Source organism: Symphalangus syndactylus, chromosome 13, assembly GCF_028878055.3.
Source record: "Symphalangus syndactylus isolate Jambi chromosome 13, NHGRI_mSymSyn1-v2.1_pri, whole genome shotgun sequence".
Lineage (NCBI taxonomy): Eukaryota > Metazoa > Chordata > Mammalia > Primates > Hylobatidae > Symphalangus > Symphalangus syndactylus.
Window position 1 is genome coordinate 127328955 of NC_072435.2, and position 27525 is coordinate 127356479.

A 27525-nucleotide genomic window follows, 5' to 3' on the forward strand; every position below is an offset into this window, starting at 1 on the left:
CACATAGGAATTACGCTGCCTTGCCAATCTAAGATGGAAAGGTCAAGATAGTCTAAGTTGTACTTCTGAAAATTTTCTCTGCATAGCATAATTACTGGAAGCCATGGTTAAGCTTTCACTGTTTTTTCAGTGTTACTGTGTTTTTTTTTTTTTTTTTTTTTTTTTTTTGAGACGGAGTCTTGCTGTCGCCCATGCTGAAGTGCAGTGGCGTGATCTCTGCTCACTGCAGGCTCCGCCCCCTGGGGTTCACGCCATTCTCCTGCCTCAGCCTCCCGAGTAGCTGGGACTACAGGCACCTGCCACCTCGCCGGGCCAATTTTTTGTATTTTTAGTAGAGACGGAGTTTCACCGTGTTAGCCAGGATGGTCTCGATCTCCTGACCTCGTGATCCGCCCGCCTTGGCCTCCCAAAGTGCTGGGATTACAGGCGTGAGCCACCGCGCCCAGCCCAGTGTTACTGTTTTAAGGTGAATTAATTGAAAGTGAAGATAAAAGTTCTTATTTTTGCCATCTCCTAATAAAGAGGAAATTAAATCTCGGTGTAGTCAGAACTACTTGCTTATCTACAACAGGACTGGAAATTAAATTTCGTAATTAATCATTGAATCTTCTGTGATTCGTGGTTCTGAACATTTAACCCCAAAAAGGATAAATGTGCAGGATTTTTAATTGTTAAGACAGCGTGCCACTACCCTACAGATACCTGCATGTGTGCAGAGTAGGTGGCAAGACGGCGTACATCACTGTCTGTGATGGAAAGGTCCAGACACAGCCTCAGTGCCCCTGGGAACTTTTATTTACTGAATAAATTCCTGCACAGCATGTGTTGCTGGGGCCAGGGGCTGACGCCAGGGTTGCCAGGAGCAGCTGCCTTACCGAGGGGATGGTTTCCAGATTAACATGTGAACGGAGGGAGCAGCGTGCCTGGAGAATGAAAGCTGGTGTCAGCGCGGGGAGCTAGGCAAAGGCATTTCCTCACATGTGCATTTAGGAGCGTAGGTGGCCTTGGGCCGTGTGAGCAAAGGGATGACTGGTTGCCGCTAGAGAGGAGACTGTTCCCAACCGGCACATTTTGAAGTTAAGGAGAATATTAATTTGTCTAGAGAATATTCACGTCTGGTGCCTTTGAATGTCCTCGTGCCATTCACTTTCCATCTGTGTTTGGATGTGTGTTGTGGCTTTGCCTGGTTCTTTTAAATTGCATATTGCGCAGACAACCTTTTTGTATCAGAAAAATCTAGAAAACGGCACGGTTGGAAGTGAGCAGAGGCAAGGCTGCATCTTGCCGGGGGAAGGGCTCTTGTGGCTGCATGGTGGACTCGTGGACCAGCCTGTGGCCGGCCATGCTCACTCCGGGGCAATGTGTCTCCACAGCGACCGTGGCAGCCATGTATTACAGCTACTACATGCTACCGGACGGCACTTACTGCCTGGCGCCGCCCCCTCCCGGAATCGACGTGGCCACTTACTACAGCACCCTTCCTGCTGGCGTGACCGTGTCTAACTCCCCCGGAGTGACGACCACCGCCCCACCACCTCCTGGGACCACACCACCGCCACCCCCAACCACAGCAGAGACAAGCAGCGGGGCCACCTCCACAACCACCACCACAAGGTAGGCGCAGCGTCCACCACCGCCTGCTGTGTGAGTCACTCAGCACTGCAGTCACTGGGGCCGTCTGTGTCTCCATGGGGGGCTTGTAATCTAGATCACATATGGGGTCCCCATTATCTGAGTAGTTATTATTCCAAATCCCCAAGTTACAGAGTTGACAGGAAAACAGAAATGGTTGTAGCACAAACTTTTTAGCATTGAAGTTAAACCTCTTATAAAGTTGAATTCATTTCATGTCGCACGCTGGCCCCAGATCCCCAGCATCTGTTCTTGCGCTTTGTGTCGGAGTCTCAGTTGAGCTGTGCTAGGTAAAATCAGTATGCAGTGAAACTGCCGTTGTTTGCAAAACATGCAGGTTCATAAAGTTGATGCAGGTGATGTTGGGGTGCTTCATGAGTCTCTCCCAAGCTGTTGGCCACTGGGGGACCCTGGCAGCTACTTTAGTTAACCTGTGAAGCCATCGGCAGAGCCCTAGCTTCTCCAACAGCGAGGGCCCCCAGTGTTCGGGGGACGAGTAGGAGACAGGCGCTTTACCAGAGGGCCTGGAATGCCCCCCCTTGAAAGGAGGCTCTTGGGAAATGTAATGAAACATGGGAGTTTCTGTGAAAACGACTCTTTCTGGTCATGCTGAGCAAGTCAAACAGGAAATGAAGGAGGTTGAATCATGCTTGCTGACTTTTTTTTAATATAACAACAACAACAAAAACTACTTATTCTTGGTTATTTCTAAGAATTAGCTTGTGATTGGGGGAAAATGTTAATTAGTAGGAAAAATGCACCTTTTATCACTAAAATCCCCATTTTCACTCTTGACAACAATCCTGTCTAGTTGACTTTAGTTTCTGTCATATGCATCACCTTCAGCAAGAGCCTCGCGTAATACACTGTAACTCACGTGTCTCTCTGGGCATCTGAGGCGGTGAGGACCCCTGAGCAGCCAGGACTGAGCGTGGCGAGACCCTGAGGCCCAGGGGTCTCACAGACTCTTCTCCCGCAGTGCACTTGCCCCCGTGGCCGCCATCATCCCCCCGCCCCCCGACGTCCAGCCCGTGATTGACAAGCTGGCCGAGTATGTCGCCAGGAACGGCCTGAAGTTCGAGACCAGTGTTCGTGCCAAGAATGATCAAAGGTCAGAAGAAGAATTTTATATGTTAGGTATATGGCATTTGGGGGTTTCGTTTAGCCTTTTTTAAAAAAGGTAGGTACGGAATTAATTTTTTTATGTATTTTTAATCCTTTTCTTGGCTCAAATGTCTTTTTTTTTTTTTTTGATATGGAGTCTCGGTCTGTCATCCAGGCTGGAGTGCAGTGGCGTGATCTTGATTCACTGCAACCTCTACCTCCTGGGCTCAAGCAATTCTCCTGTCTCAGCCTCCTGAGTAGCTGGGACTACAGGCGCGCACCACCACGCCTGGTTAATTTTTGTATTTTAGTAGAGACAGGGTTTCACTGTGTTGGCCAGGCTGGTCTCAAACTCCTGACCTCAAGTGATCCACTTGCCTTGGCCTCCCAAAGTGCTAGGATTACAGGCGTAAGCCACCACGCCCAACCAATGTCTTTAGATAAATACATTTTTTAATTGGCTTGTTAAATTGCTTAGACTTGGGTGGTGTTTTTAAATTGTTACCTGTTTTTTGTTTGTTTCATTTTTTAAGTAAGAATTTTGAAGCTACCTAAAATAAAAGCCTATAATTCATGGTTTTCAAGAATCTGCCTTAAAAATCTAGACACAAACCCTTGTTTTTAAAAACCAAGTAATGTCCCATGCCTCAGTACTAGTAAAGCATAAAAATATGTTGTCACATTTGCAGCGTGACCTGTGTAACCCCGGGCAAGCTATTTCGACCCCCTGTGTGCAGTCTCCCTTGTTTATAAGATGAGTAGCTATAACAGTAACCACCTTGGGGGTTGTTGAGATCAGTAAAGAGCTAGGAGAACAGGGCCTGTTGTTACTTCAGTGAGCTTGTCTTAGTAAATGACCCATTTTCTTTCTTTCTCTGCTCAGATTTGAGTTCCTGCAGCCGTGGCACCAGTATAATGCCTATTATGAGTTTAAGAAGCAGTTCTTCCTCCAGAAAGAAGGGGGCGATAGCACGCAGGTACGTGTCTGAACGCAGGGAGGCTGTGAAGCTGTTACAGGTGGCTCTGCCTTCTAGATCAGAAGTCACTTTCTGTGTATTCTCCTACAGGTGAAAGGGCTGGGTGATTCTTCACCTTTTTTTAATGTGTATCTGGCATACTCCATCTTTCATGTCCCCCTTAGCTCTGGAACTTGATCTGTTGAAAGCATCTGCCCACATTCACAGTGTTGATGATTGTTTGTCCAGCACGTTCTAAACAAACAAAAAAAATCCTGTTCCTTCAACTGTTTGATGTTTTGGCCGTCTACAGTTTTTAGCTACATTTCATGACAGCCGGGTACCCTGCTTCTGTTGTGTTAACATGTATGAAATATATAAAATATAAGTGGGTGCCTCACGCGTGGCCAGCTGGTGCTGGGGGTGTCCTGCAGCACGGCCTCTGCCTGCGCCTGCACGCCCTTCCCCCTCACCAGGTCCCCAGCGTGGTGCTGGCGCACTTGGAAGTGCTTTTTGTCCCACAGCCCCCTCTTCTGCCTTTGCTCTGCTCTTCTCAGTTATATAGACGCCCTGACATTTTTGTAAAGCCAGATTTGGTGAAGAGATGACATGGGCCTTGCTTCTCAGGAGATTTCTTCAGACCCTTATCTCCAGTGGCCCACACTGAAAGAAACTGCCTCCTCTGTAGGTGACGGGGATGATTTGGTATTTTTAAACAATTCTGAGTAATCAGTGTCCAGAGAAAAGATACTGAAAATTGGTTCCCAAGGCAATATTAGGGCTTCAAAGAGTATAGTGTTTTTTCAGACAGGAGAAAATCTTCCATTCCTCTTTGATACATTCCGTTGTAAGAAAAAATAGCAGATCTGGATTTGGAAGTCTGTTCCCAGTGCTGCTTGGGCAGTAATGTACAATTGCCGTTGTCCAGTGAAACATACATACTGTATACATCTCTCTTTTTTTGAAAATTTCTGTATAATTTCCTGCTGACAGTTTATAGTGACATTTAATCTCTAGGCTGTGTCTGCACCAGAAGAGGCTGCCACAGACTCTGCTCCCGAGAAGCCAAGTGACGCTGGGGAGGATGGCGCACCTGAAGACGCAGCCGAGGTGGGAGCACGGGCAGGCTCAGGCGGGAAGAAGGAGGCATCGTCCAGTAAGAGCGTCCCGGACGGGAAGCTGGTGAAAGGTATGCTGCCACTTGCATGTTGGCCTTGCACATTCCACTGTGAGTCGGCAAGCGTAGGGTCCTCAGTGACCTCAGACCCAGCGCCCTCACCTGCAGGCTGGGGTGGGGTTGGCGGCCCCCTGGAGGTTGCTGTGGTGAAACCTCCGCCTTCCATGCTGTGTCATGCTTGCCTCGCGTGGCACTGGAGGTAATGTGAGTGTGAGCAGCCCTTAGGTATGTGTCTGTTTAACAGTCTGTTCAGTGTACTGGACATTTGTACAGACAGTTTCAAATAATCCATCGTACTCCCTGGGACTTGTGAAACTATTTATATGCAAACTGTTGTACCAATGAAATTCATGTATTAATTTGTCAAAGCAGGTTCGTTGAGAATCTCTACCAGGCAATACTTCACTCACTCGATTTCAGTTACTTTGTTATGTTCTTGGAGGGAGACTTTTCATGTCGCAAGACAGACAGGCACGTAAAAATAAAAAGCCAGTGTAATTAAAAAGCAGACAGAAGCAAAGGCCAGAGCAGGCCCTTAGCCAGGAACCTCATGGAGCAGCAGTGGGCTCCCCCCGCGGGAGGGAGGTTCTGTGGAGGAGAGGCGTTCAGCTGGTGTTGCGAGAGGAATGGGAGGCTCTGAGGCAGGGGCGCAGCCCGAGGCCGGAGCCCCGTGGTGCGAGCTGCCTGGCACCGTGCTGAGAGCGGTAGGTGGTCAGCAGTGACTTGGGGGGTGGCTGGTGAAGGAGCCTTGGCCAGCTTGCCAGGGCGCGCCCTGTCGGGGAGGGGCCAGCCCATCTGACAGGTTTTAGGTCAGCAGAATAACTTTATCGAGTCTGGTGACTTTGTGATGCAGTTAAGCCACTGGAGCTACTTCAGAGATTTCTAGTGGCATTGGCAGCCTGGAATGGAGTGTGACAGGTGTGGCAGTGGGGTGAGGTGTGGCAGTGGGGCGAGGTGACAGCTCTTGGGTCAGAAGGAAAGGCAGAGTGGAGATAAGAGATTGAGGAAGTAGGCTGGGGTGGTAAGAGGACCGTCCTTTGCATAAAGATGCGTTGTATGAGAATGGTGATCATTCAGCGAAACCAAATCCATGTGGATGAACCACTAACTAGGCAATTCACTATGTGTGTCTTTGGGCCTCTTATTCGAGGAGGTTACCTGAGCACAAATGATCCATCTCTCACCCTTCCCGGCCACCCACAAACTCTCACTGGGATAACCAAAGGAATGTAATAAGTAGAGGATGAAAATGGTTATTGCTTTAGAAACCAGGGGAAGGTACTGTCCATAGGTCAGGGTAAGGCAGCATACCTGGAGCTTGCAGAGAAGTGCCATTGAGACTCAGGGCAGTGACTCCAGGGGAGTCGACTGTCAGCCACAGAGGGGCAGGCAGGAGACTGGAACAAGCTGGGAGCGTCCCAGAGGCAGCAGTACCTCATCCCTTCTCACACCCCAGAAAGCAACCACAGCCCGAGCCTGCCTCCTGCCCCAGGGTTTGTGAGCCCAGGGAAGGCGCCTGACCTCTGCCAGCTGTGGGGCCCGCAGAGCAGCAGCCCTGCCCACAAGGCTGCTGCCAACCAGCATGGCCTTCTCCACACCTCCCTGATTGTCCTAGAACCTGGCAGATGAAACAGCACACCGAGAAGTTTCCCGTCTACATCCACCCAAGCCTGAGACACTTGAACAGAGATCTACTCAATATCTGACAAAACCCACGCTAACTCTCAGTTCTCAAAAGCACAGGCCAGCCTCTCTTTGAAAAGATGCGGAGACAGAAATGTCATTGCGCCCACAGAGATTCCGAAGTTCGGAAGACACAGCTGAGCCTCCAGGCATATGGGCATCTCCGAAACAGACTCCTGCATAACAGGAGAAAAATCTTTAAGTCTCTAATTTGTATTCTACAAAATAGAAAATATAATAAAACTAGTGCTACTGATAATCAGACGTGGAAAAGATTGCTTAGAAATAAATTGCTGTGGAGTGTGGTGGCTCACACTCATAATCCCAGCACATTGGTAGGCCAGGGCAGGCAGATCACTTGAGTCCAGGAATTCGAGACCAGCCTGGGCAACACGACAAAACCCCGTCTCTGCTAAAAATACAAAAATGTAGCCGGGCATGGTGGCACATGCCTGTAGCACCAGCTCCTCACAGAGGCTGTGAAGTGGGAGGGTCACTTAAGCCTGGGAGATAGAAACCAGCCTGGACAACATCGTGAGACCATGTCTCTACAAAAAATTTAATTAAATTAGCCAGGCATGGTGGCACCCATCTGTGCCCCCAGCCGCTTGCAAGGCTAAGGTGGGAGGATCTTTTGAGCCCAGGAGACGGAGGTTGCAGTGAGCCAAGACCACGCCACTGCGTTCTAGCCTGCGTGACAGAGGAAGAAAATTATAGGTATCTTTTTAAAGTACACAAGAAACAACTAGAAGTTAACACTAGAAAATAAAGTATACGAGAACATATATTTTAAATTTGAATGAATTTGAAAATCAGTGAAAAATATCGTTTTCTAAGAAAACGTAAGTGCTGAAATTATTTCATAAAGAAATAAGGAACCGACATAGATCTATAGACCTGAAAAAATTTTGAAAATAATTGGTTAGTGAAATACCTCTAAACCCAGGCAGTCAGCCAAGACAAATTAAAGGTCAAGTTAATTCACCCTCAAGAAATAGAATGCCTACGTCATTAAAGCCACTCCAGAGCATTAAGAAAGATGGAAAAGTATGAAGCTCTCAAAGCTTGGCAATCTGTAGTCCACAGTCACTTACAAGTATAGATGTTAAAATATTAAACTGAATTCAGCTATGTATGAAAATAGTAATAGATTATGAGCAAGTAGGATTGTTCCAGGAATCCCGGTATGTCACAAAATGAGAAGATCTTCTAGTATAGTTTATCATATTAACAGATGAGTGGCTTTCTCAGATGCCGAGAAAGCAGCAACATTCTCTCAGATGTTTATGATGAAACTTCTTTAGTATAACAGTAATTGATGTTGGAAAAACAGGCTCTCCATTTTGAAAAATAATAAGGCATCACATATTTGACAACCATAATTCCATATAAATCCAGTATTTAAATGTAAAACATAAAACTAGAAAAGTAGAAAAATACAAAGGTAATTTTCCTTTTAAAATAATCTTGGAGCTGGAAAGAAGTGTCTAAGAACTGAAGCTGTAAATCATACGGAAAGATTAGTAGGTCTAATGGGGGCATGGCCTGAATAAAGTTAAAAGACAAATACAGAAATGGCAGTAACTGCTAATACATAAAAATAAAGGTTAACATCCTCACTATAGAAAGAGCTTTTATAAATCAACACGAAAAGACAGTCACTGACCTAGAGAAATAGACAAAGGACATGGAAAGATGGTTCCAAAAAGAAGAAAAATCGATGGCCAGTAAATATATTTTTTCAATGTATCCTCATTAACAAGTTTTTATTTTTTGCCTCTCAAATTGATAAAGTTTACAAAAAGTAGCAATGATAGAGAGGCTGTGGGCAGTGGGAATGCTGTTTTTGAGTGTAAGTTGATAGAACCTAGTAATATGGACTGAGTTTTAAATGAAAATGACCTTCTACTCCTAGAAACATGTTTTACCAAGATGTCTATACATGGATGTTCGTTGTAGGGCATGTTTGTTTTTTTAAATTAAAAAAAAAAAAATTTGAAACAGTTATGGGAAATTGTGAATTGGCATGTCCATACTACTTATTGCTGTCTGTTTAAGTGTCTGTGTTGACACGGAAACCTGTCTACACAGTAAAGAAAGGAGTTGCTGGGGCCAGACACAGTGGTTGACGCCTGTAATCCCAGGACTTTGGGAGGCCGAGGGAGGCAGATCATGAAGTCAGGATTTCGAGACCAGCCTGGTCAACATGGTGAAACCCTGTCTCTACTAAAAATACAAAAATCAGCCAGATGTGATGGCGGGCACCTGTAATCCCTGCTAATCGGGAGGCTGAGGCAGGAGAATCGCTTGAAACTGGAAGGTGGAGGTTGCAGTGAGCCTAGATCGCGCCACTGCACTCCAGCCTGGGCGAAAGAGCGAAACTCCGTCTAAAAGTGAAAATAGCAGGTTATGAAACAAGGAGCTGTGCCCCCATTTTACACATGTGTGCCATTGTACACTTCTGCCTGGGAATCCACTGATTATGTTCAGATGATTTTTTTCCATATTGGAATTGCAGTTGATCTTTTGGCTCATGTATTTTCGAAATTTCCCACAGAGAATATATATTACTTTTAAAGTTAGAAGTTAGCAGTAAGAGTTGCTAGCTAAAAAACAGAAACCTATTTGCTATGGAAGATGGCGGGTTCACTCAGGGGTGCCCGATGCCATGTCGGCCGTGCATCTGTCCCCGCATGGTCCTGTCCTCCACCGCCTAGGAGATAGTAGGCCATCAGTGCCTGAATGCAAATCATAGTGAATGGTGTGCAGGAAAGAGGTTGGGCAGGGCCTGTCTGAGGAGGCATCGTGGGGGCCGATCCTTGAAGAATGTGAAAGGCACAGGAGAAGAGCAGGCAGCTCTCAGGCAGAGGTGAGGGGCAGTGCAAACGTGGAGCAGTGGCCCCGGTCACGCAGGGATGTGGCAGCCTTGGGAAGGAACTGGTTTATTCTGAATGCAGTGTGAGACCACTCACTGAAGCTGTAGGACATGCTTTCCATATGCTATGACGTGATCTGCAAGGAAGATTCTAGGCAGAAGCAACAATTTTGTGATTGAAAAATTCCACATAAAGAAGTAATTCCTGATTCCCTGCACTGACCTGAGGTACCTTGAAAAACTTAATCTTTTCAGACTCGGTTTTTCCATCTGTAAAATGGGAAGCCTCTCAGTGTCCATCCTGTGGAGCTGTAAAGGCTGAGTAAGGGAGGCCTGTGAGCTGTTTGCCATAGGCAACTCTTAGTGTGAGTAGCTGTGGTTTTGACTTTGTGTTTGGTGTGCATAGATACTAGCTTTAAAATGTCTGCTTGAGAGGCTGGACAAGGTGGATCACCTGAGGTCAGGAATTCGAGACCAGCCTGGCCAACATGGTGAAACCCATCTCTACTAAAAATACAAAAAATTAGCTGGGCATGGTGGTGAGCGACTGTAATCCCAGCTACTCAAGAGGCTGAGGCAGGAGAACCGCTTGAACCTGGGAGGCAGAGGTTGCAGTGAGCTGAGATCGCGCCTTTGCACTTCAGCCTGGGCGACAGAGCGAGACTCCGTCTCAAAAAAAAAAAAGGTCTACTTGAGGCTGTGCACGGTGGCTCATGCTTGTCATCCCAGCACTTCAGGAGGCTCAGGCAGGAGGATTGCTTGAGGCCAGGAAGTCAAGGGTGCAATAAGCTGTGATTGCACCACGGCACTGCAGCCTGGGCAACACAGTGAAACCTTGTCTCAAAAAAAATACAGAAAATAAAATGTAAAATGAAATAAGCATTGCTAGAAAGTGTTCCAGAAGCTTTCATCTTAATACTCTTATTTGTTGATTGCATATTTTTCTAATTTGGGGAGATGGTTTGGAAATAATTGTTATTAAATCATTTTGTGATGTATTTTAGTCTAGCCCCTTGTTTGTTTTGTTTTGTTTTTTATTTTTTGAGACAGAATCTCACTCTGTCGCCCAGGCTGGAGTAGTGCAGTGGTGTGATCTCAGCCTGCTGTAACCTCTGCCTTCCGGGTTCAAGTGATTCTCCTGTCTCAGCCTCCCAGGTAGCTGGGATTACAGGCACCCGCCACCACATCCAGCTAATTTGTATATTTTTAGTAGAGACAGGGTTTCACCATGTTGGCCCTGCTGGTCTCGAACTCCTGACCTTGTGATCCACCCGCCTTGGCCTACCAAAGTACTGGGATTACAGGCATGAGCCGCTACACCCAGCCAATTTTTTTTTCTTATGGAAAATCTCAAACGTACGAAAACAGAATATCACATAATGACCGCTCACGCCCCACACGCATGCTCATCATCTGGCTTCAGCTGCCGGCCCTGCTCCTTTTTATTTTGATGTTATAAAATACTGCTCTCCCGGTATCAGTATCTTTGTGTGTGCCCTGTCACTTGAGGCAGTCGTTGATGAAAAGTGGTTATATTTCAGAGGGTCTGGGCTATCACATGCTTAACTGTCTACTTCACATCACACGTGGGTTTGGAGCCGTAAAATGCTAAAGCGGGAGGACCTCCTCCGGGGGCCAGCCAGGTAGCCCACCCTGTGCTGCAGAGGTGGCGTCACAAACATAGGTTGCAGCCCTTCCAGAAGCTGCCTTATTTACCCAGAACCCACTTCCCTCTCAGTCACCTGGTTTGCGGTGCACTTAGCATCCCCTTCATTGTGGGTGACTTGAATACTCATAAATAACAACTGATGATTTTTTAAAATACTGTATCTTATTGCAACCAGTTAGTTCTTGTCAAGAGCCATTTATCACAGCATCTGAAAGAGAAAGGGACTCTGTGTTCATTGAGTGGTGGGCAGGAAAGATGATTTTTTCTTCAGGGCCTCCTTATTTCCCTTAAATTTAAGCCTTCTGGATATTCTAGGAGGAGGGATTGCGTCTAATTTTTGTCACGCTGGGTTTGACATTTTCTTACAGGTGTGGAAAATGGTCTAACATAATGACTGTCACAAAGTAGGTAAAAATGTTTGCTGAATAAAGGCATGGATTCTGTAATTTTTGCTTTGTAAGAAAAGGCTATTTTATATCATGGGGAATTTTTGAAAGGGACCTGTTTATAGTGGAGTCACATCATATGCCTCCTGAAGCAAATCTAGATATATGCTGAGCCGTGAACTTTTTTTTTTTTTAAAGAAACATGAGGCCGGGCACAGTGGCTCACGTCTATAATCCCAGCACTTTGGGAGGCCAAGGCAGGCGGATCACGAGGTCAGGAGATCAAGACCATCCTGGCTAACATGGTGAAACCCCATCTCTACTAAAAATAGAAAAATTTAGCCAGGCATGGTGGCGGGCGCCTGTAGTCCCAGCTACTCAGGAGGCTGAGGCAGGAGAATCGCTTGAACCCAGGAGGCAGAGGTTGCAGTGAGCCGAGATCGTGCCACTGCACTCCAGCCTGGGTGACAGAGCGAGACTCCATCTCAAAAAGAAAAGAAAAAAGAAAAATGACAAGAATTGGCCATTTAAAATTGCAGGTGACTGCCCTGGCATTAGCGAGTGTGCCCTTGCCATGCAGTCCCCAGTCAGTGTGGTTCTCACAGCATGGTTCAGGGGCTCGCCCCAGCCCCACGCCATGCAGTGCACATCTGCACAGGTCTGCTCTGACGGCATGGCGTCCCCCACCGTAGACCCTGCATATGATGTGGCTCCATGCTAGTCATCCCCTTCCCAGCAGCCGATGCTCAGGTGGGTAGCAGGGCCTGCAAAGATTTCCACTCTGTAACATGTATCATAATTCTCACCTTTCCTCAATAGCTTCCTTTGCTCCAATAAGCTTTGCAATCAAGGCCAAAGAAAATGATCTGCTTCCCCTGGAAAAAAATCGTGTTAAGCTAGATGATGACAGTGATGATGATGAAGAAAGCCAAGAAGGCCAAGAAAGTTCTAGTAGTGCTGCAAACACTAACCCAGCAGCTGCCCCACCCTGTGTAGTTGTTGAGGAGAAGAAGCCTCAACTTACCCAGGAGGAGCTAGAAGCAAAGCAAGGTTTGTTGATAGCTTTTAAACTTCTTGAAAGAAAGGAAATACATAAATATAAGATTTATCTGCTAAGCCAAAAAATCTTGAGGCTGCCAACTAGAATCTGAAGTCTTTGGAAATCAAACCCATTTGGGAGTTGTGTAACATGTCTGAGGTTTTGAAACGTTCTCTGTTAGAGGAATGAGCTCTGCTCTTCACTGAGCCTCAAACTCAGTGCCGTTGGCAGTTTGTTTTCGAAGCAACTGAGTTGGCCATCTTAGCCCTAATGCGCCACAGTGGAATGCATTAATGGAAGCTCACTTTGCGCTTGGCCGGCAGCCCTAGGGTAAAAGGCTCAGCCTGTCTTCCCAGCTCAGGAACCAAACTAGGAGATGCCCTCTTGTGAGGCTGCCTCCCCACAGAACCATTGGGCCCTTGAAGGTGGTGTGTACCCAGCTGGTTTTCTGGCTGCGGCTCATCTTCATGGGCCACAGCGTGGCCACCACACCCACCCCAACACTGCTGGCAGCATGGGGACAGCATATAGTCTTCCCATCCTGACTTCAAAATAAATTCTATTCTGCATTAAAGCAGTCAAATAATGGTTGCTGCATTGTGGTTGTTATCTATTCTAACTGATTTTCTTAAATTGCTTTTCCTGTATACACACATTCAGATCAAGCAACATTTAAAAGAGGCCAATTTTCAGACCAGGCGCGGTGGCTCATGCCTGTAATCCCAGCACTTTGGGAGGCTGAGGTGGGTGGATCACCTGAGGTCAGAAGTTAGAAACCAGCCTGGCCAACATGGTGAGACCCCATCTTTACTGAAAAAACAAAATTAGCCGGGCATGGTGGCACACGCCTGTAATCCCAGCTACTTGGGAGGCTGAGGCAGGAGAATCGCTTGAACCCGGGAGGCAGAGGTTGCAATGAGCTGAGATCACACCATTGCACTCCAGCCTGGGCAAGAAGAGCAAAACTCCATCTCAAAAAAAAAAAAAAAAAAAGAGGCCATTTTCAACCACAATCCACCATCAAGAACTTCCATTGTGCTGTGGTGTTCTCCCTAAGCAGACTTGTACTCATGCCTGTACATCTGAATCTGTCCTTCCTGTGTGTAAACTAACCAACTGTCAGATCATTTGGAATAAAACACTTCTCATAGAGTATTCATTGCCTGGTGTGAATATTTTGGATATATGCTGAGAGCCATTCTGAGGTTTTCATTATTCCAGCTTTCGTTAGTATAGAGTCTCATCAACCTTCTAACTCTGAAAGTAAAATGTCCAAAAAAGGGCACGTTATAAACTAATTCTCTCAAAATTTGATTTGTCCAATGTATGTACCTATTCAGAAACTTTAACTAACTGCATCATATGACACTTTTGCAACCTGTGAAAATTAAGGTCAGATAAAATACTGTTTGCTCTAAACTTCTCTTTTTTCTTTGTTTATTCCTTAAGCAAAGCAAAAGCTGGAAGATCGCCTTGCGGCTGCTGCCCGGGAAAAGCTGGCCCAGGCGTCTAAGGAGTCAAAAGAGAAACAGCTTCAAGCAGAACGTAAAAGGAAAGCGGCGTTATTTTTACAGACCCTCAAAAATCCTCTGCCGGAAGCAGAAGCTGGGAAAATTGAGGAGAGTCCTTTCAGCGTCGAGGTATAGTAAAATCCCACATTGGTATTTGCGGGGCTGCATGGTACATAGAAGCAGGGAGGATGTGTCTCCCTCCAGCTGCCCTAGTCTCTGGCGTGAGTGAGGGATATGAGCTCCCAGCTCTTCCTTCCTACGTGGGTTGACCGACTTTTACTTTATAGCTGTGAATCTAAGAATTTGACAACAGTTTCCCCCGTAAGTGCACATTCATGTCAATAGCAAATACTGCCTGCGATTTCAGGGGAGCCTCTGCTTCACCGCTGCCCTTATGGGGCTGGCAGGAGGGCTTAGGGAATGCCTCCCGTGGGTCCTGCTGGGGAAATGTGGTGGACACGCTTCACTGTAGCCCCCCCTCCGCAGCAGCACCAGTATTGCGCTCACACGTAGGGCAGAAATCCTTTTGCCACGGTCTGTATCAATGTCAGCACTTGAATTAAAGAGAAAAAGGAAGAGGGAGTTAAGAGAACAGACTCCGGGAGTATGTGGCTGCTTCCTCAGTGGTGTGAGCGGGAATATGCCCTTACATGGGAGTCATCACGTGGCTGCCTTACAAGTCTCCTTGCCAAGTGGGGGTGCTCAGAACAGTACCTCGGACGAGAGGCCTTCAGTAGACACGGGCTCCTGTGCCAAGGGGATTGCTCACGTGGGCATCCGAGACCAGAGGCCTTCAGTAGACACAGGCTCCTGTGCCAAGGGGATTGCTCACGTGGGCATCCGAGACCAGAGGCCTTCAGTAGACACAGGCTCCTGTGCCAAGGAGATTGCTCACATCGACGTCCGAGACCAGAGGCCTTCAGGAAATACTGATGCCTTCAGCAGCAACAGTACAGCAATTAATCATATTCAGCAAAAACTCGGCTTTTTTTTTTTTGTCACATCAATTTAGAATCTTTTAAGTTTAATTTTAGATTCCTTATAGTAGTTCTGTCTCTGAATTTTATTTTGTATTTAAACTACAAGAATATTCAGAAATTCTTTGGAGAGTTTAGGTGCATTTTGGAGCCATAACTCTTTTAAAGTAAGAAAAATAATAGAATAGGACACATCCTTTGAGGATTAAAGGAGGATTGTCTTTGTAGCAATAAACTATGGCAAAACTGGGCATTTTAGTAGCTAGTCCTATAATTGTAGGTGAATTAAAAGCTGACTTAACATTTGAACTATAATATTAGAATGGATTTACATCTACAATTAGACAATAGCTAAAAAGTTGTGGTTTTATGTTATTTCAAGAGCACTTAAAAATCATTTTATAAAATCTTTCTCAACCTAATCTCTCTCTAAAAGAATGAATGAACACAGGAACAGAAAATCAGACACCACATGTTCTCGCTTATAAGTGGGAGCTAAACATTGAATGCACATGGACACAGAGAAGAGAACAGCAGACACGAGGGCTTCGTTGAGGGTAGAGGGAGGGAGGGAGGAGGGTGAAGATCAAAAACCTCCCTATTAGCTACTATGCTCACTGCCTGGGTGATGAAATAAATAAAAGTTGGAAAGAATAACAAAGGTAGTAACTCCGGGAATTTTACTTTTTGAAAAGTTTCAAACCTTCAAAAAATTGGAAAGAATGGTAAGATGCCCCCAGCACCCCAGGCGATTGCATGCACATGCTCACTCATCTATATGTGCACACGTTGACCCACGCGTGCTCGCCCTCTCTGAGAGTCGTTGCAGATGTGGTGACCGCTCTGCCCTGAATACTGCAGCTGCATTTCCCATGAAGGGCCTTCTCCTAGGAAACACAGCACTGCATGCAGATTGTCCACTGATGGTACATCACTTCCTCTGCAGGCTGCAGCCACATTGCTCCAAGTGGCCCCACATGTCTTTTGTAGCTCTTTTTTTCCCATAGTATAGAATGAGCCCTTCACTTTAATTATATTGACATTTCTAAGAGTCCAGGGCCATTATTCAAAACTGATTTTCTGCTTGAAGTCACTTCGCTTATTTTTCTGTGGAAAACAACATTCTAAGCTCAGACTTTTCAAATGATGCTGAAGGCTGAATCAGCTTTCCTGTTTTGGGAGTCAGTCTGAAATCCAGTCTGAAATCCTCTCACATCTGGCAGGAGGCCTCAGAAATAATACCTGATGAGCAAGGAGGGGAGAATTAGATAAGAAGAGCAGAGGAGATGAGTTTGTGTGAGACCCTGTCGAGTCCCTGAGTGCCATAGGGTGGGCTCCTGCCCTGATTCCTGAGTGCCCCGGCCACCTGCTGTAGCCTCAGCTCCACGGGTCGGTGGTGCCCAGTCCTCTGAGCCATTTGACATGCCAGTCCCAGAAATGAACATTTTCAGGGAAGGTGGGAACCCCCAGCAGCCCCCCAGGACACCATTTCACAGCCTTTCTACAGCTCTCAGAGTCAGGACTGCCTCCTGGCTCCTCACTTCAGCCAGTTATGGCAGAAGGATCTGTGGTCATTCCTTAGCTTTAATAGGATTTCTTGGCTGGGCGTGGTGGCTCATGCCTGTAATCCGAACACTTTGGGAGGCCAAGGTGGGTGGATCAATTTTGAGGCCAGGAGTTCGAGATCAGTCTGGCCAACATGGTGAAACCTCGTCTCTACTAAAAATACAAAAAATTAGCCGAGCGTGGTGGCACATGCCTATAATCCCAGCTACTCAGGAGGCTGAGGCAGGAGAATCTCTTGAACCTGGCAGGCAGAGGTTGCAGTGAGCTAAGACTGCGCCACTGTACTCCAGCCTGGGCGACAGAGCGAGACTCCTCAAAAAAAAAAAGGATACTCTGCAGCAATAAGGGGATGAAATACACAACAACAAAAATGATCATGAGGACGCTTGTAGCCACACACAAAATGCTTCTGATGTAATAAGCAGGAGAAGCACAGTATAAAATATATCCACTTCTGTGGTTACAGCCATGAAAATATGCATGTAGCAAGGAGGGAAGGGAATTTAAGAAAGTAAGGGACCTATTACAGTGGCCTACGGGTTATCATGTTTTGATATCATTTGTGCAGTGGGTAAAGGGGTTAATTGAAAGACATTCACAAGAATACTTTAACCAGTTATATTACATGACTGTATGTGTATGTTGTAATAAAATTTCCAGTGAAACTCAGTCACAAGTATAATTTATCACTAGCCCAGTTTTTCCCAATCTGCTGTAGTTCTGCATCACAGCAACCAGAATTATTTCCTTATAAACACAAGATATGTTACAGCTTAGGCCTTTGTCCTATTTATTTTTTTGATTTTATTTATTTATTTATTTGTTTGTTTTTTGAGATGGAATCTCACTCTGCCGCCCAGGCTGGAGTGCAGTGGCACAGTCTTGGCTCACTGCAACCTCCGCCTCCTGGGTTCACGCCATTCTCCTGCCTCAGCCTTCCGAGTAGCTGGGACTACAGGCTCCCGCCACCACACCCGGCTAATTTTTTTTGTACTTTTAGTAGAGATGGGGTTTCATCATGTTAGCCAAGATGGTCTCAATCTGTCCTGTTTATTTTTATACGTACCTTCTCTCACCTCTCCTGTTTGCAAGCATTGGTTTTTGAATCTGTAGAACATAGAAATGAGTGTTTAAATCACTAGGATGCGCTCCCTGCGTATATGTCTGTGTGTATATGCAGATTACAGCTACCAAGCCATTTCAACAAAAATGTAATGGTTGTAGCAGATGATGATAAATGTCTTTAATTGCTTCTGAAACAAAAATACTTGTAATTAAATTGGCAATTGCCATAAATAAAATTCAAACTCGAAAATATTTTTAGCCTGAAACAACTTCTGGGACAGGTTACCCTTGACTTTGCTAAGTATTCTAGCACCTACTTTACTCGCTGATGTTGAGACATTTGACCCAGCTATGTAGTTGTAAAATTCTCGGAATCCAGGAGGACTTGAGACAAGACCACATTTGGCCACCGCACGCCCTGGGTGAGGAAGCCTGCGTGGCTGAGGGCACATCGGCACCAGGAGGCTCATGGCACCCCCAGGTCTGTCGGGGCCATGGCTAGCTCCGGCCTGCTCTGCAGGGTGGCATGAGGACACTCCCTTATACAAGGCCTGGCGTAACATGGCAGGAATTTTACTGTCACCTTAAAGTTAACTGAAAACAGCCACAGTGCAGCTTATGTGCTTGAAGGACGGTCACTTCTCTGTCTTTACTTTTTATAAAACTGATGTATACATATGATTTTTAAAGTTCAAATACTAGAGAAAGGTATAAAACAGAGGAAAGGTCCTTTCCTTCTTATGTATTTTTTTTTAATTCTTGTGGAAATGGCACTTTTTAAAATTCCTCTCAATTCTCTCCCTTCTGTAGAGTTTGAGTTTTTAACATAAAGGTTACCATTTTACCTTTTTTAACTGTGCACTTTATGCTGGCATTAAGTATATTCACGCTGTGCAACCATTACCACCCAACCATTCCCAGAATGTCCGTCTTCTAAAACCAAAACTCTATAGCCATTAAATAGTAACTCCCCGCTCTCCCCTCCCCCAGCCCTGGCACCCACCTGCTTGCAGCCTCTGTGAACAGGACTCCTGGGGACCGCGTGTGAGTGGGATTCTGTGGTATCTGTGCTTCTGTGCCCGGCTGACTTCGCCTAGCGTGGTGTCCTCCGGGTCCAGCCATGCGGCAGCCGCATTGGACCCCCTTCCTTTTTACGGTTGAATGATGCTCGGTCGTGTGCATCTACCCCGTTTGTTTCCTGTGCATCCTTGAGGGGAAAAACTCAATTCGATTCATGTATGTAGAGATGTAAAACCTCACAGGGGATCATAACCTACATATTTTTCTGACATCTTTTTTCACTTACAGTAGAGATCCTTCTGTTATCAGTGCTTACAGTAGTGTTTGGTGTGTTACAGGCACTCGATAGATATTTATTGACTGAATGACTGTAAGTAGTTTACCTGTAAATCACCCTCTCTGTGTGTGCCCCTCCCCTGCTGTAGGAAATGTGAGCTGTGTCTCGGGTCTGTCTGTGAATGATGCCGCTTTCACCCAATCTGTGTCCTGTATCTTGTGTACTCCAGTGAGTGCACCCATGGCGGAAATCCTCACCATGGAATTCCTTTTTTAATTTGAGATACTGCTCAATTGACCTCTGAAGGGATCGTAGCAGTTTTATTTGCCCCCATAGGGTGTGAGAACTATTTCTTCATGCCCCTGTCGGCATTGGTTACCATCAGCCTTTCGGTGGGAAAGCAGCATCTGCTTTAACTTACGTATTTAATGATAAGTAATACTGAGTCGCTTTGCTAATGTTTCTTTTTTTTTTTTTTTTTTTTTTGAGACGGAGTCTCGCTCTGTCTCCAGGCTGGAATGCAGTGGTGCTACTCGGCTCAATCGGCTCACTGCAACCTCCGCCTCCCGGGTTCAAGTGATTCTCCTGCCTCAGCCTCGCAAGTAGCTGGGACTATAGGTGGGCGCCACCACACCCAGCTAATTTTTATATTTGCAGTAGAGACAGGGTTTCACCATGTTGGCCAGGATGGTCTCTATCTCTTGACCTCATGATCCGCCCGCCTCAGCATCTCAAAGTGCTGGGATTACAAGCCTGAGCCACCGCGCCCGGCCACTTTGCTAATGTTTCTTGGCATTGTCTGCTGCCTTTTGAACTGGCTTTCCCTTAGCCTGGGCCCGTGTTTCTTCTGGGCCCAGGAAGGGCCCTTTCTTTGTCTTATGCTGCATCATGTTAGCTGTTTGTCATCAGTATCACAAACGTTTATTCCCCTGGTACGCTTCTGACCTGCCACACTTGGAATTTATTTCAGTTTGAGGAGCATGTCGCTATAGATGCAACACATTAACTAAGTCATACATCTTTTCCCCAGTGACCCACAGAGCCTTCTTTACAACATGCTGAATTCCCATTTGTACTCGATCTTTCTGCGTCCATGTTCCTGTTCAGTCCCGTTGACGGTTAGGAGAGGTGATTTTACATATTCAAGTACGGTTGTAAATGATGTCCTAAAGTGTGCCTATTGGCATGGAAAGATATTGGCAGTACTCTAAATTTTTCAAGTGGCGTATAAAATATATAAAAGCATATGCAAAAATCGTGCATATAAACCTGCATATGAGACTGGAGAGTTCCTTGACCCCTTCTCAGGACTGGCAAAGGGGGTGGCTTGTTTACTCGCCGCCACTCAATCCCTTACGGGAGGGACCACATGAACGGACAGGTGCGGGAACCAGAGCAAAGGAATGCTCCTCTCTGGTGGGAGCAGGCTCTGCGCTGGCCTCACGGCAGCCTCCAAGCATATTACAATGCTCTTTCAGCTCTGCCATCCGGGAATGGGTGTCTGTGACCCCTGGAGCCCCAGAAAGCTTGTTACAATGAGTGTTGAGTGTTAATCAGCGCAGTGGAGGGTCAGGGTGACAGCCATTACACCCTGCCCTCGTGGTACCTGAGTTCTTGTCCAGCATCCAGCAAGAATCAGGTCACACGAACGAATTAAAGGGTGGTGAATGTGGAGGACTTTATTGAGCTGTGGAAGTGGCTCTCAGCAGAAAGGGAAGCTGAAAAGGGGGTACAGCAGTAAGATAATTTTCCCCTGGAGTGTGGCCATCCCTCAGCCAAATTCCTCTCCAACATCCAGCTGTGTCCTCTCCTCTCTTCGCTCAGATGCTTGCTCTTCTGTGTGTGTCCCCTGAGTCTGGAGTCTGGGGTTCTTACGGGCACAGGATAGGGGGCAGAGCAGGCCAAAAGGCAACATTCAGGTGGGAAAACAGGGATAGTTGTCACTTTGGGCAACGGGTCCAGGCTTGAGTGTGAAGCCCTCGCCAGTATTTCCCTGCCTCCTGCCCGTATCACATACATTCTCTCTTCATTCCTAGTGTGTGTTCTTAATCCAGGATGAAGAGAAGGCAGAAGTCTTCATTGAACCCCTTTTTTCATGCAGTCATTTACATAGTAGCAACAGACTGCAGGGTGATTTCTTAGATTCCACAAATTTTTTTCTTTTTCTTTTTTGAGAGAGTCTCACTCTGTCGCCCAAGCTGGAATGCAGTGGTACCATCACAGCTCACTGCAGCCTTGACCTCCCAGCCTGAAGCAGTCCTCCTACCTCAGCCTCCAGAGTAGCTAGGACTTACATGCACTTGCCACCATGCCCAGCTAAATTTTTTTGTATTTTTGGTAGAGACGGGATTTTGCTATATTGCCCAGACTGGTCTTGAACTCCCGGCCTCAAGCAGTTCTCCCGCCTTGGCCTCTCAAGATGCTAGGATGACAGGCATGAGCCCCTGCACCCAGCCCACAAATGTTTTCAAGTTACTGATCCTGCCAAGTTTACGATTCCAGTAAGAGTTTGAAAAGGAAATAGGAACCGAAACCCGCCTGTGTTTGCTGAATCTCTGCTGTGTGCTAGGTGCTGAGGTGCTTTGGGATATGCATTAGAAGCGTGCTTGTTAACCAGTGACCGTGACTGCATTTAAGCTGTTGCTGTTCACACATGGGCATTTCCATCAGGACAGCACAGCCAGGAGGAGAGTGGCGGCTCCGGGACCTGGGGCTCAGGCGAGTCCTTGAGGAGCTTACCACAATAGTGAGGGCCCATGAGGGCCAAAGACCCACAAGTGATAAAGGACAGGTGGCCCCACTCGGGAAGATGCGTTCTCAGGCAGAACGGGAATGACAGTGGGAGGCCAGTTGTGGAGAGCCTGGGATGCCAGAATAAGTGAGCACGAGAGACCGACAGGATGAGAGCAGCATTTCCACTGAAACAGTGTGGCTGGGGGGCTGTGGGGCTGGGGGCAGGGGTGGGAGGACGCACCTGGGCAGGACGTGGTAGGGCAGTGGGGCTGGGTGAAGGGTGGAGAGCGACGCTGCAGTGTTGGTCATCCATCCGTGGGATTGGCCCATTTCATAGTTAATGTAGTGCCCTTCACAAATAAGATTTCTTTTATTTTCAAATACAATCAGATACAAAGTCGGTCTGCTTTTGAGCAATTTGTTTTGGCACAGTAGGAAATAATAGTTGCTAGTTCGTGTGCTAATTTTGTTGCCAAATTCTTCATTGTGATAAAGGGGGACTAATCAGTGTTATTTTCCAGTGTTACAGAAGTGGCAGGCAGTAAGCTTTTAGTGCTCATAAATGACCGTTTTTCAGAAGTTACTTGCTTTGTCCCAGATTCTACCTAAACCAATGTATGTCTGCCCCCTACACTCAAACATGACTTCAGTTTTTTTTTTTTTTGTTTTTTTTGTTTTTTTTTTTTTGTTTTTTTTTTTTTTTTTGAGACGGAGTCTCGCTCTGTCACCCAGGCTGGAGTGCAGTGGCGCAATCTCGGCTCACTGCAAGCTCCGCCTCCCGGGTTCACGCCATTCTCCTGCCTCAGCCTCTCCGAGTAGCTGGGACTACAGGCGCCCACCACCACGCCCGGCTAATTTTTTGTATTTTTAGTAGAGACGGGGTTTCACCGTGGTCTCGATCTCCTGACCTCGTGATCCACCCGCCTCGGCCTCCCAAAGTGCTGGGATTACAAGCGTGAGCCACCGCGCCCGGCCATGACTTCAGTTTTGATCATTTTTGCTGGAATATTAAAATTCATCTCAAAGGCAGCCGTGGTTTCTGGGAAGCTGTGTTTGGCATCAGTCCTTGTGCACTTTTAGCACTTGAAGCTGAAAAAAAGCAGTAATGTCAACATAATGAACCATCTTAATTCAGCCTGGCAGAGGTCACAGCAGCTCCAGTTTTCACCTTCGTGGTGAAGGATGATCATGTTGTTGGAATAAATAGACTGGACTTGATTACAAGTGACATTTGAAAGTGTTGATTCAGACTGTCCCGTCGCTTCAGAATGGAGCCCTGGTCTTGAACCGCAGTGGTGAGATAAGTATTATTAATGACAGGCATTAGGGTAAAGGCAAAAAGAAAAGTTAAGAGGCTCAAATCATTAAGTTGGCTTTAGAAATATGAATAGAAACCCAGCTGGAGAGTTGACTCCTCGCACTCCTGTTTGTCTTGACTGTGCCTCAGATGGTGTCTCGCGCCCGTTTGGTTTTGTCTTTCACAGACGTTTGCCAGGGACCATGTTTTTCCATCTCCCCTCTGTTTTAAAGCAGCGCGTTATCAATCACACACCAAATTAGTGCAGTGATTTTGTGAGCGTGGAGAGAGTAAATGAGGAGAGTTCTTCACCAGAAAAAGACAGCAAAGACATGTTTCTCTTCCTTCTCCTCACAGAACAAACTCCTTACTCGAGGGTGGAGTATGTGTCTCGGCTCCCCTTCTCTTCAGCTTTCTCTTTGTTTTCCTGGGGAAATCCCGGGCCTTGTTGAAAGGACCTGCAGCAGCTCTGACTTCGCCGAACACTCACAGGCACCTGTGCTGAGGTTCCCAATGGCGTCTTTCATCCCCGGGGCCGGCTTTCTTTCTGTGCAGCGTGTGCTCCTGATGTAGAGGCCATGGATATTGGGGGGCTGGCATGCTTTCTGCGCAGCGTGTACTCCTAATTTAGAGGCCATGGATAGTGGGATTTTTTGTTTCATCCCCGGGGCCAGCTTGCTTTCTGTGCAGCGTGTACTCCTGATGTAGAGGCCGTGGATATTGGGATTTTTTTAGTGCATCAGCTGATTTATCTGGTGTCCACCCAGGGCTCACCTCAGAGGATGTCCTCAGCTCACAAACCTGTGTTCTTTGCTCTTTGCAGAATGGAAGCGCTCTCCCTTTCGATGTGTATGGGAGAGGCCAGAGCTAGGATGTTGAGCCTCTGAAGTTGTAAAGCTTACTACCTTTTTATTTATTGTATTTTTAAAGGATCATTTAGCATTGCTTGTGGGCAAATCCTGACTAATGCCAGAGTGGAGGTGTTCTTGGATATAGAGCTTGGTTTGTCATTGGACGTTTGTGTGTTAGAATTATGTAAGCAATAAAATATTTTAGCTGGGCGCGGTAGTTCACGCCTGTAATTTCAGCACTTGGGGAGGCTGAGGCGTGCAGATCACTTGAGGCCAGGAGTTTGAGACCAGCCTGGCCAAAATAGCAAAACCCTTTCTCTACTAAAAATACAAAAAAAAAAAAAAAAAAAATTGGCTGGGCATGATGGCACATGCCTGTAATCCCAGCTACTCTGGAGGCTGAGGCACAAGAATCACTTGAGGCCGGGAGACGGAGGTTGTGGTGAGCTGAGATCACGCCACTGCGCTCCACCCCGCGACAGAGCAAGACTCTGCCTCAAAGCAAACAAACAAACAAAAAAAACAAAAAAAATTTAAAAGTTTGACCTGAAAAATATTGTTACACTTACAGAATTTTAAATGAGAAAGACCTTTTTGATAAGAACTGTCCCACAGTAAAATGGATTTTTTTGCCAAAATATCCCTGGAGATAATTTAGGCAGAGCCTTAAAGATGAACTTGGTAGCGGCCATCAGATCCCGAGGACGAATTCATCCCTGCCCTCCTGCCCGCAGCACGCCCACAACCAGGGAGGGGCGCTAGGGAGCACGGTGTAAACGGAAACAGCAAGGAGGCTGAACAGAGGGCTGTGAAATCACGGTGCCAGCATAAAGCAGCCAGCTCAAGTGGAATCTCATCTTAAATTGGGGCCTGCCCCACCAGGGCTCTGCTGAATTGCTTTTGATCTCAAAGCCAAAGTAAGAAGCATAACTGTAGAGGAATCATTTCTGCAGTGTTTTCCCGCAGCCAGCTGGCCTTGCCACAGTGGACCTAAGGAGAGGAAAGGAGGGAGGGAAGCACCCTTAGCACTTTGCCCTTCACAGATGCCGTCCTGCACACGCTGTGCCACGGGCTGGGCTGGAGCTCTTTCCCCAGGGAGCAGCTGGGGGCAGCCTGGGAGACTGGGTCCCCCACCCCAGCACCTAACCTGAATTTCTTCAAGGCACAAAGGATAAATTGCAGATTTTTCACTGTGTCTAAAGGTGTGAAATGTTTAATGGCTGTAGTTTAAAATTCACTTAAAGTGAGGAGAGAGTGAGCTTTCTGGGGAAAGAGGGGCAGCCTGCAGGCCTATGCTGTTGAAGGGTGCTGTCTCCTGATCTGGTTCCAGTGAGCTGTGGTGGAAATGTGTCAGGATGCATTGAATATTCATATGCTCTTCTGTATGTATGTGACACTCAGACGGAGAGGTTTTAAAACATCAAAGGGGAACCTAGACCTTCTTTAAAAATTATTGTCAGAGTAGTGCAGATGTTCATTTAAAAACCTAATATTGGAGGTTTGAGGAATCTCTCCTCTGGTAGTTAAAACTATTTTTTTTTCCTTAAGAACTATTTTTTTTTATTATACTTTAAGTTTTAGGGTACATGTGCACAACGTGCAAGTTAGTTACATATGTATACATGTGCTATGTTGGTGTGCCGCACCCATTAACTTGTCATTTAGCATTAGGTGTAGCTCCTAATGCTATCCCTCCCCCCTCCCCCCACCCCACAACAGTCCCTGGAGTGTGATGTTCCCCTTCCTGTGTCCATGTGTTCTCATTGTTCAATTCCCACCTATGAGTGAGAAGATGCGGTGTTTGGTTTTTTGTCCCTGAGATAGTTTGCTGAGAATGATGGTTTCCAGCTTCATCCATGTCCCTACAGAGGACATGAACTCATCGTTTTTTATGGCTGCATAGTATTCCATGGTGTATCTGTGCCACATTTTCTTAATCCAGTCTATCATTGTTGGACATTTGGGTTGGTTCCAAGTCTTTGCTATTGTGAATAGTGCCGCAGTAAACATACGTGTGCATGTGTCTTTATAGCAGCATGATTTATAATCCTTTGGGTGTATATACCCAGTAATGGGATGGCTGGGTCAAATGGTATTTCTAGTTCCAGATCCCTGAGGAATGGCCACACTGACTTCCACAGTGGATGAACTAAAAAGGAATGTGTTTTTTCCAGCATAGCATCTCTAATACTCTAATACTGCGCTCCTCTTGTTGGCTCCGGCTGTCCACAGCCTGGAGGCTGGGAAGGGAGTGCTGCCTGTGGAAAGGCTCGGGAACCAGAGGGTTCACTTTCTCCTTTTGCATCTGGGAGGTGACGAGGTCACTCTGGATAGCCACAGGAGGAGACTTTCTAAGAGATGGTTGCTGTGTTTGTTGGTATGAGGGGCCCAAAGTTGAAATTTTATAAATATACATCTTCAATGTTCTGTTTTCCCTGTTAACACCCAGATTTTCCTTTTATTCTTAGGAATCCAGCACTACGCCCTGCCCTCTACTGACTGGAGGCAGACCTCTGCCTACTTTAGAAGTTAAACCACCCGATAGGCCTTCGAGCAAAAGCAAAGATCCACCAAGAGAAGAAGAGAAAGAAAAGAAAAAGAAAAAGCACAAAAAGAGATCTCGAACAAGATCGCGTTCTCCCAAGTACCATTCGTCATCCAAGTCCAGGTCTAGATCACACTCAAAAGCAAAGCATTCTCTTCCCAGTGCCTATCGGACAGTGCGGCGGTCGAGGTGGGTGTGAAAGGGGCAGCACCTCTGGTGCCCTCATGACTTCTGTGTCCTTCACAGGACACCCAGTAGAGCTAGGTAGAACGTTTAAAATCAGTGCCGCTTTCATTAAGCAGATGCGTGTATGCATGTGCATGTGTGCCTTGCAAGTCCAAGTAAGATCTTTTTCAGATATTTGTTTTATACTAATTTTTAGGCTAATTTTTGTGTTTTTAGTAGAGACGGGGTTTCACCGTGTTGGCAAGGCTGGTCTTAAACTCCTGACCTCAGGTGATCCACCCACCTCGGCCTCCCAGAGTGCTGGGATTACGGGCCTGAGCCACCGCGCAGGCCTCTACTTAACTTTTCAAAGCTCATAAACTACTGCCGGGTTTTTAAAAATTGGTTTGTTTAAATTCTAATGGGTCCTGGAAGCGAGCCTACCACATTTGCTGATTGTGTGAAAGATTCACAGGGTGGTGTGCTGGGGGGTCTTCTGTTTTATTTGTATAAGTAAAGTTTCCCATGCTAATTTCTCTCAAATGTGTGAAGTTGCAAGACAGGAGAACACTTTAGCACTGGTCCTGGGTTTGGATTCTCTGCTCTGCACATACACTCACCGGCGCCGCACTCTGCACACACTTCATGTGGCACCGGTGAGCGTGTGTGCAGAGATGCAGCACCGGTGAGTGTGTGTGAAGAGGGCGCTGGTGGGCGTGTGTGAAGAGGGCGCTGGTGGGCGTGTGTGAAGAGGGCGCTGGTGGGCGTGTGTGAAGAGGGTGCTGGTGGGCGTGTGTGAAGAGGGTGCGGGTGGGCGTGTGTGAAGAGGGTGCTGGTGGGCGTGTGTGAAGAGGGTGCTGGTGGGCGTGTGTGAAGAGGGCGCTGGTGGGCGTGTGTGAAGAGGGTGGCACAGGTGGGCGTGTGTGAAGAGGGCGCTGGTGGGCGTGTGTGAAGAGGGTGGCACAGGTGGGCGTGTGTGAAGAGGGCACTGGTGGGC

General features: G+C 46.7%; 1 protein-coding gene across 4 annotated transcripts in view; it reads left to right on the top strand.

Moving 5' to 3' along the window:
- The window catches only part of SFSWAP (splicing factor SWAP), a 92007-nt gene that overhangs the window by 42101 nt on the left and 22381 nt on the right, over nt 1–27525 (top strand). For 3 of the 4 annotated variants that reach the window (XM_055235908.2, XM_055235909.2, XM_055235911.2), the window contains 7 exons: nt 1374–1614; nt 2612–2743; nt 3620–3713; nt 4710–4881; nt 12302–12532; nt 13971–14161; nt 26287–26552. In XM_055235908.2, the coding sequence (XP_055091883.1) occupies nt 1374–1614; nt 2612–2743; nt 3620–3713; nt 4710–4881; nt 12302–12532; nt 13971–14161; nt 26287–26552 (1327 nt within the window). The remainder of the gene's footprint in view (nt 1–1373; nt 1615–2611; nt 2744–3619; nt 3714–4709; nt 4882–12301; nt 12533–13970; nt 14162–26286; nt 26553–27525) is intronic. The other variant, XM_055235910.1, reaches the window with a different exon arrangement.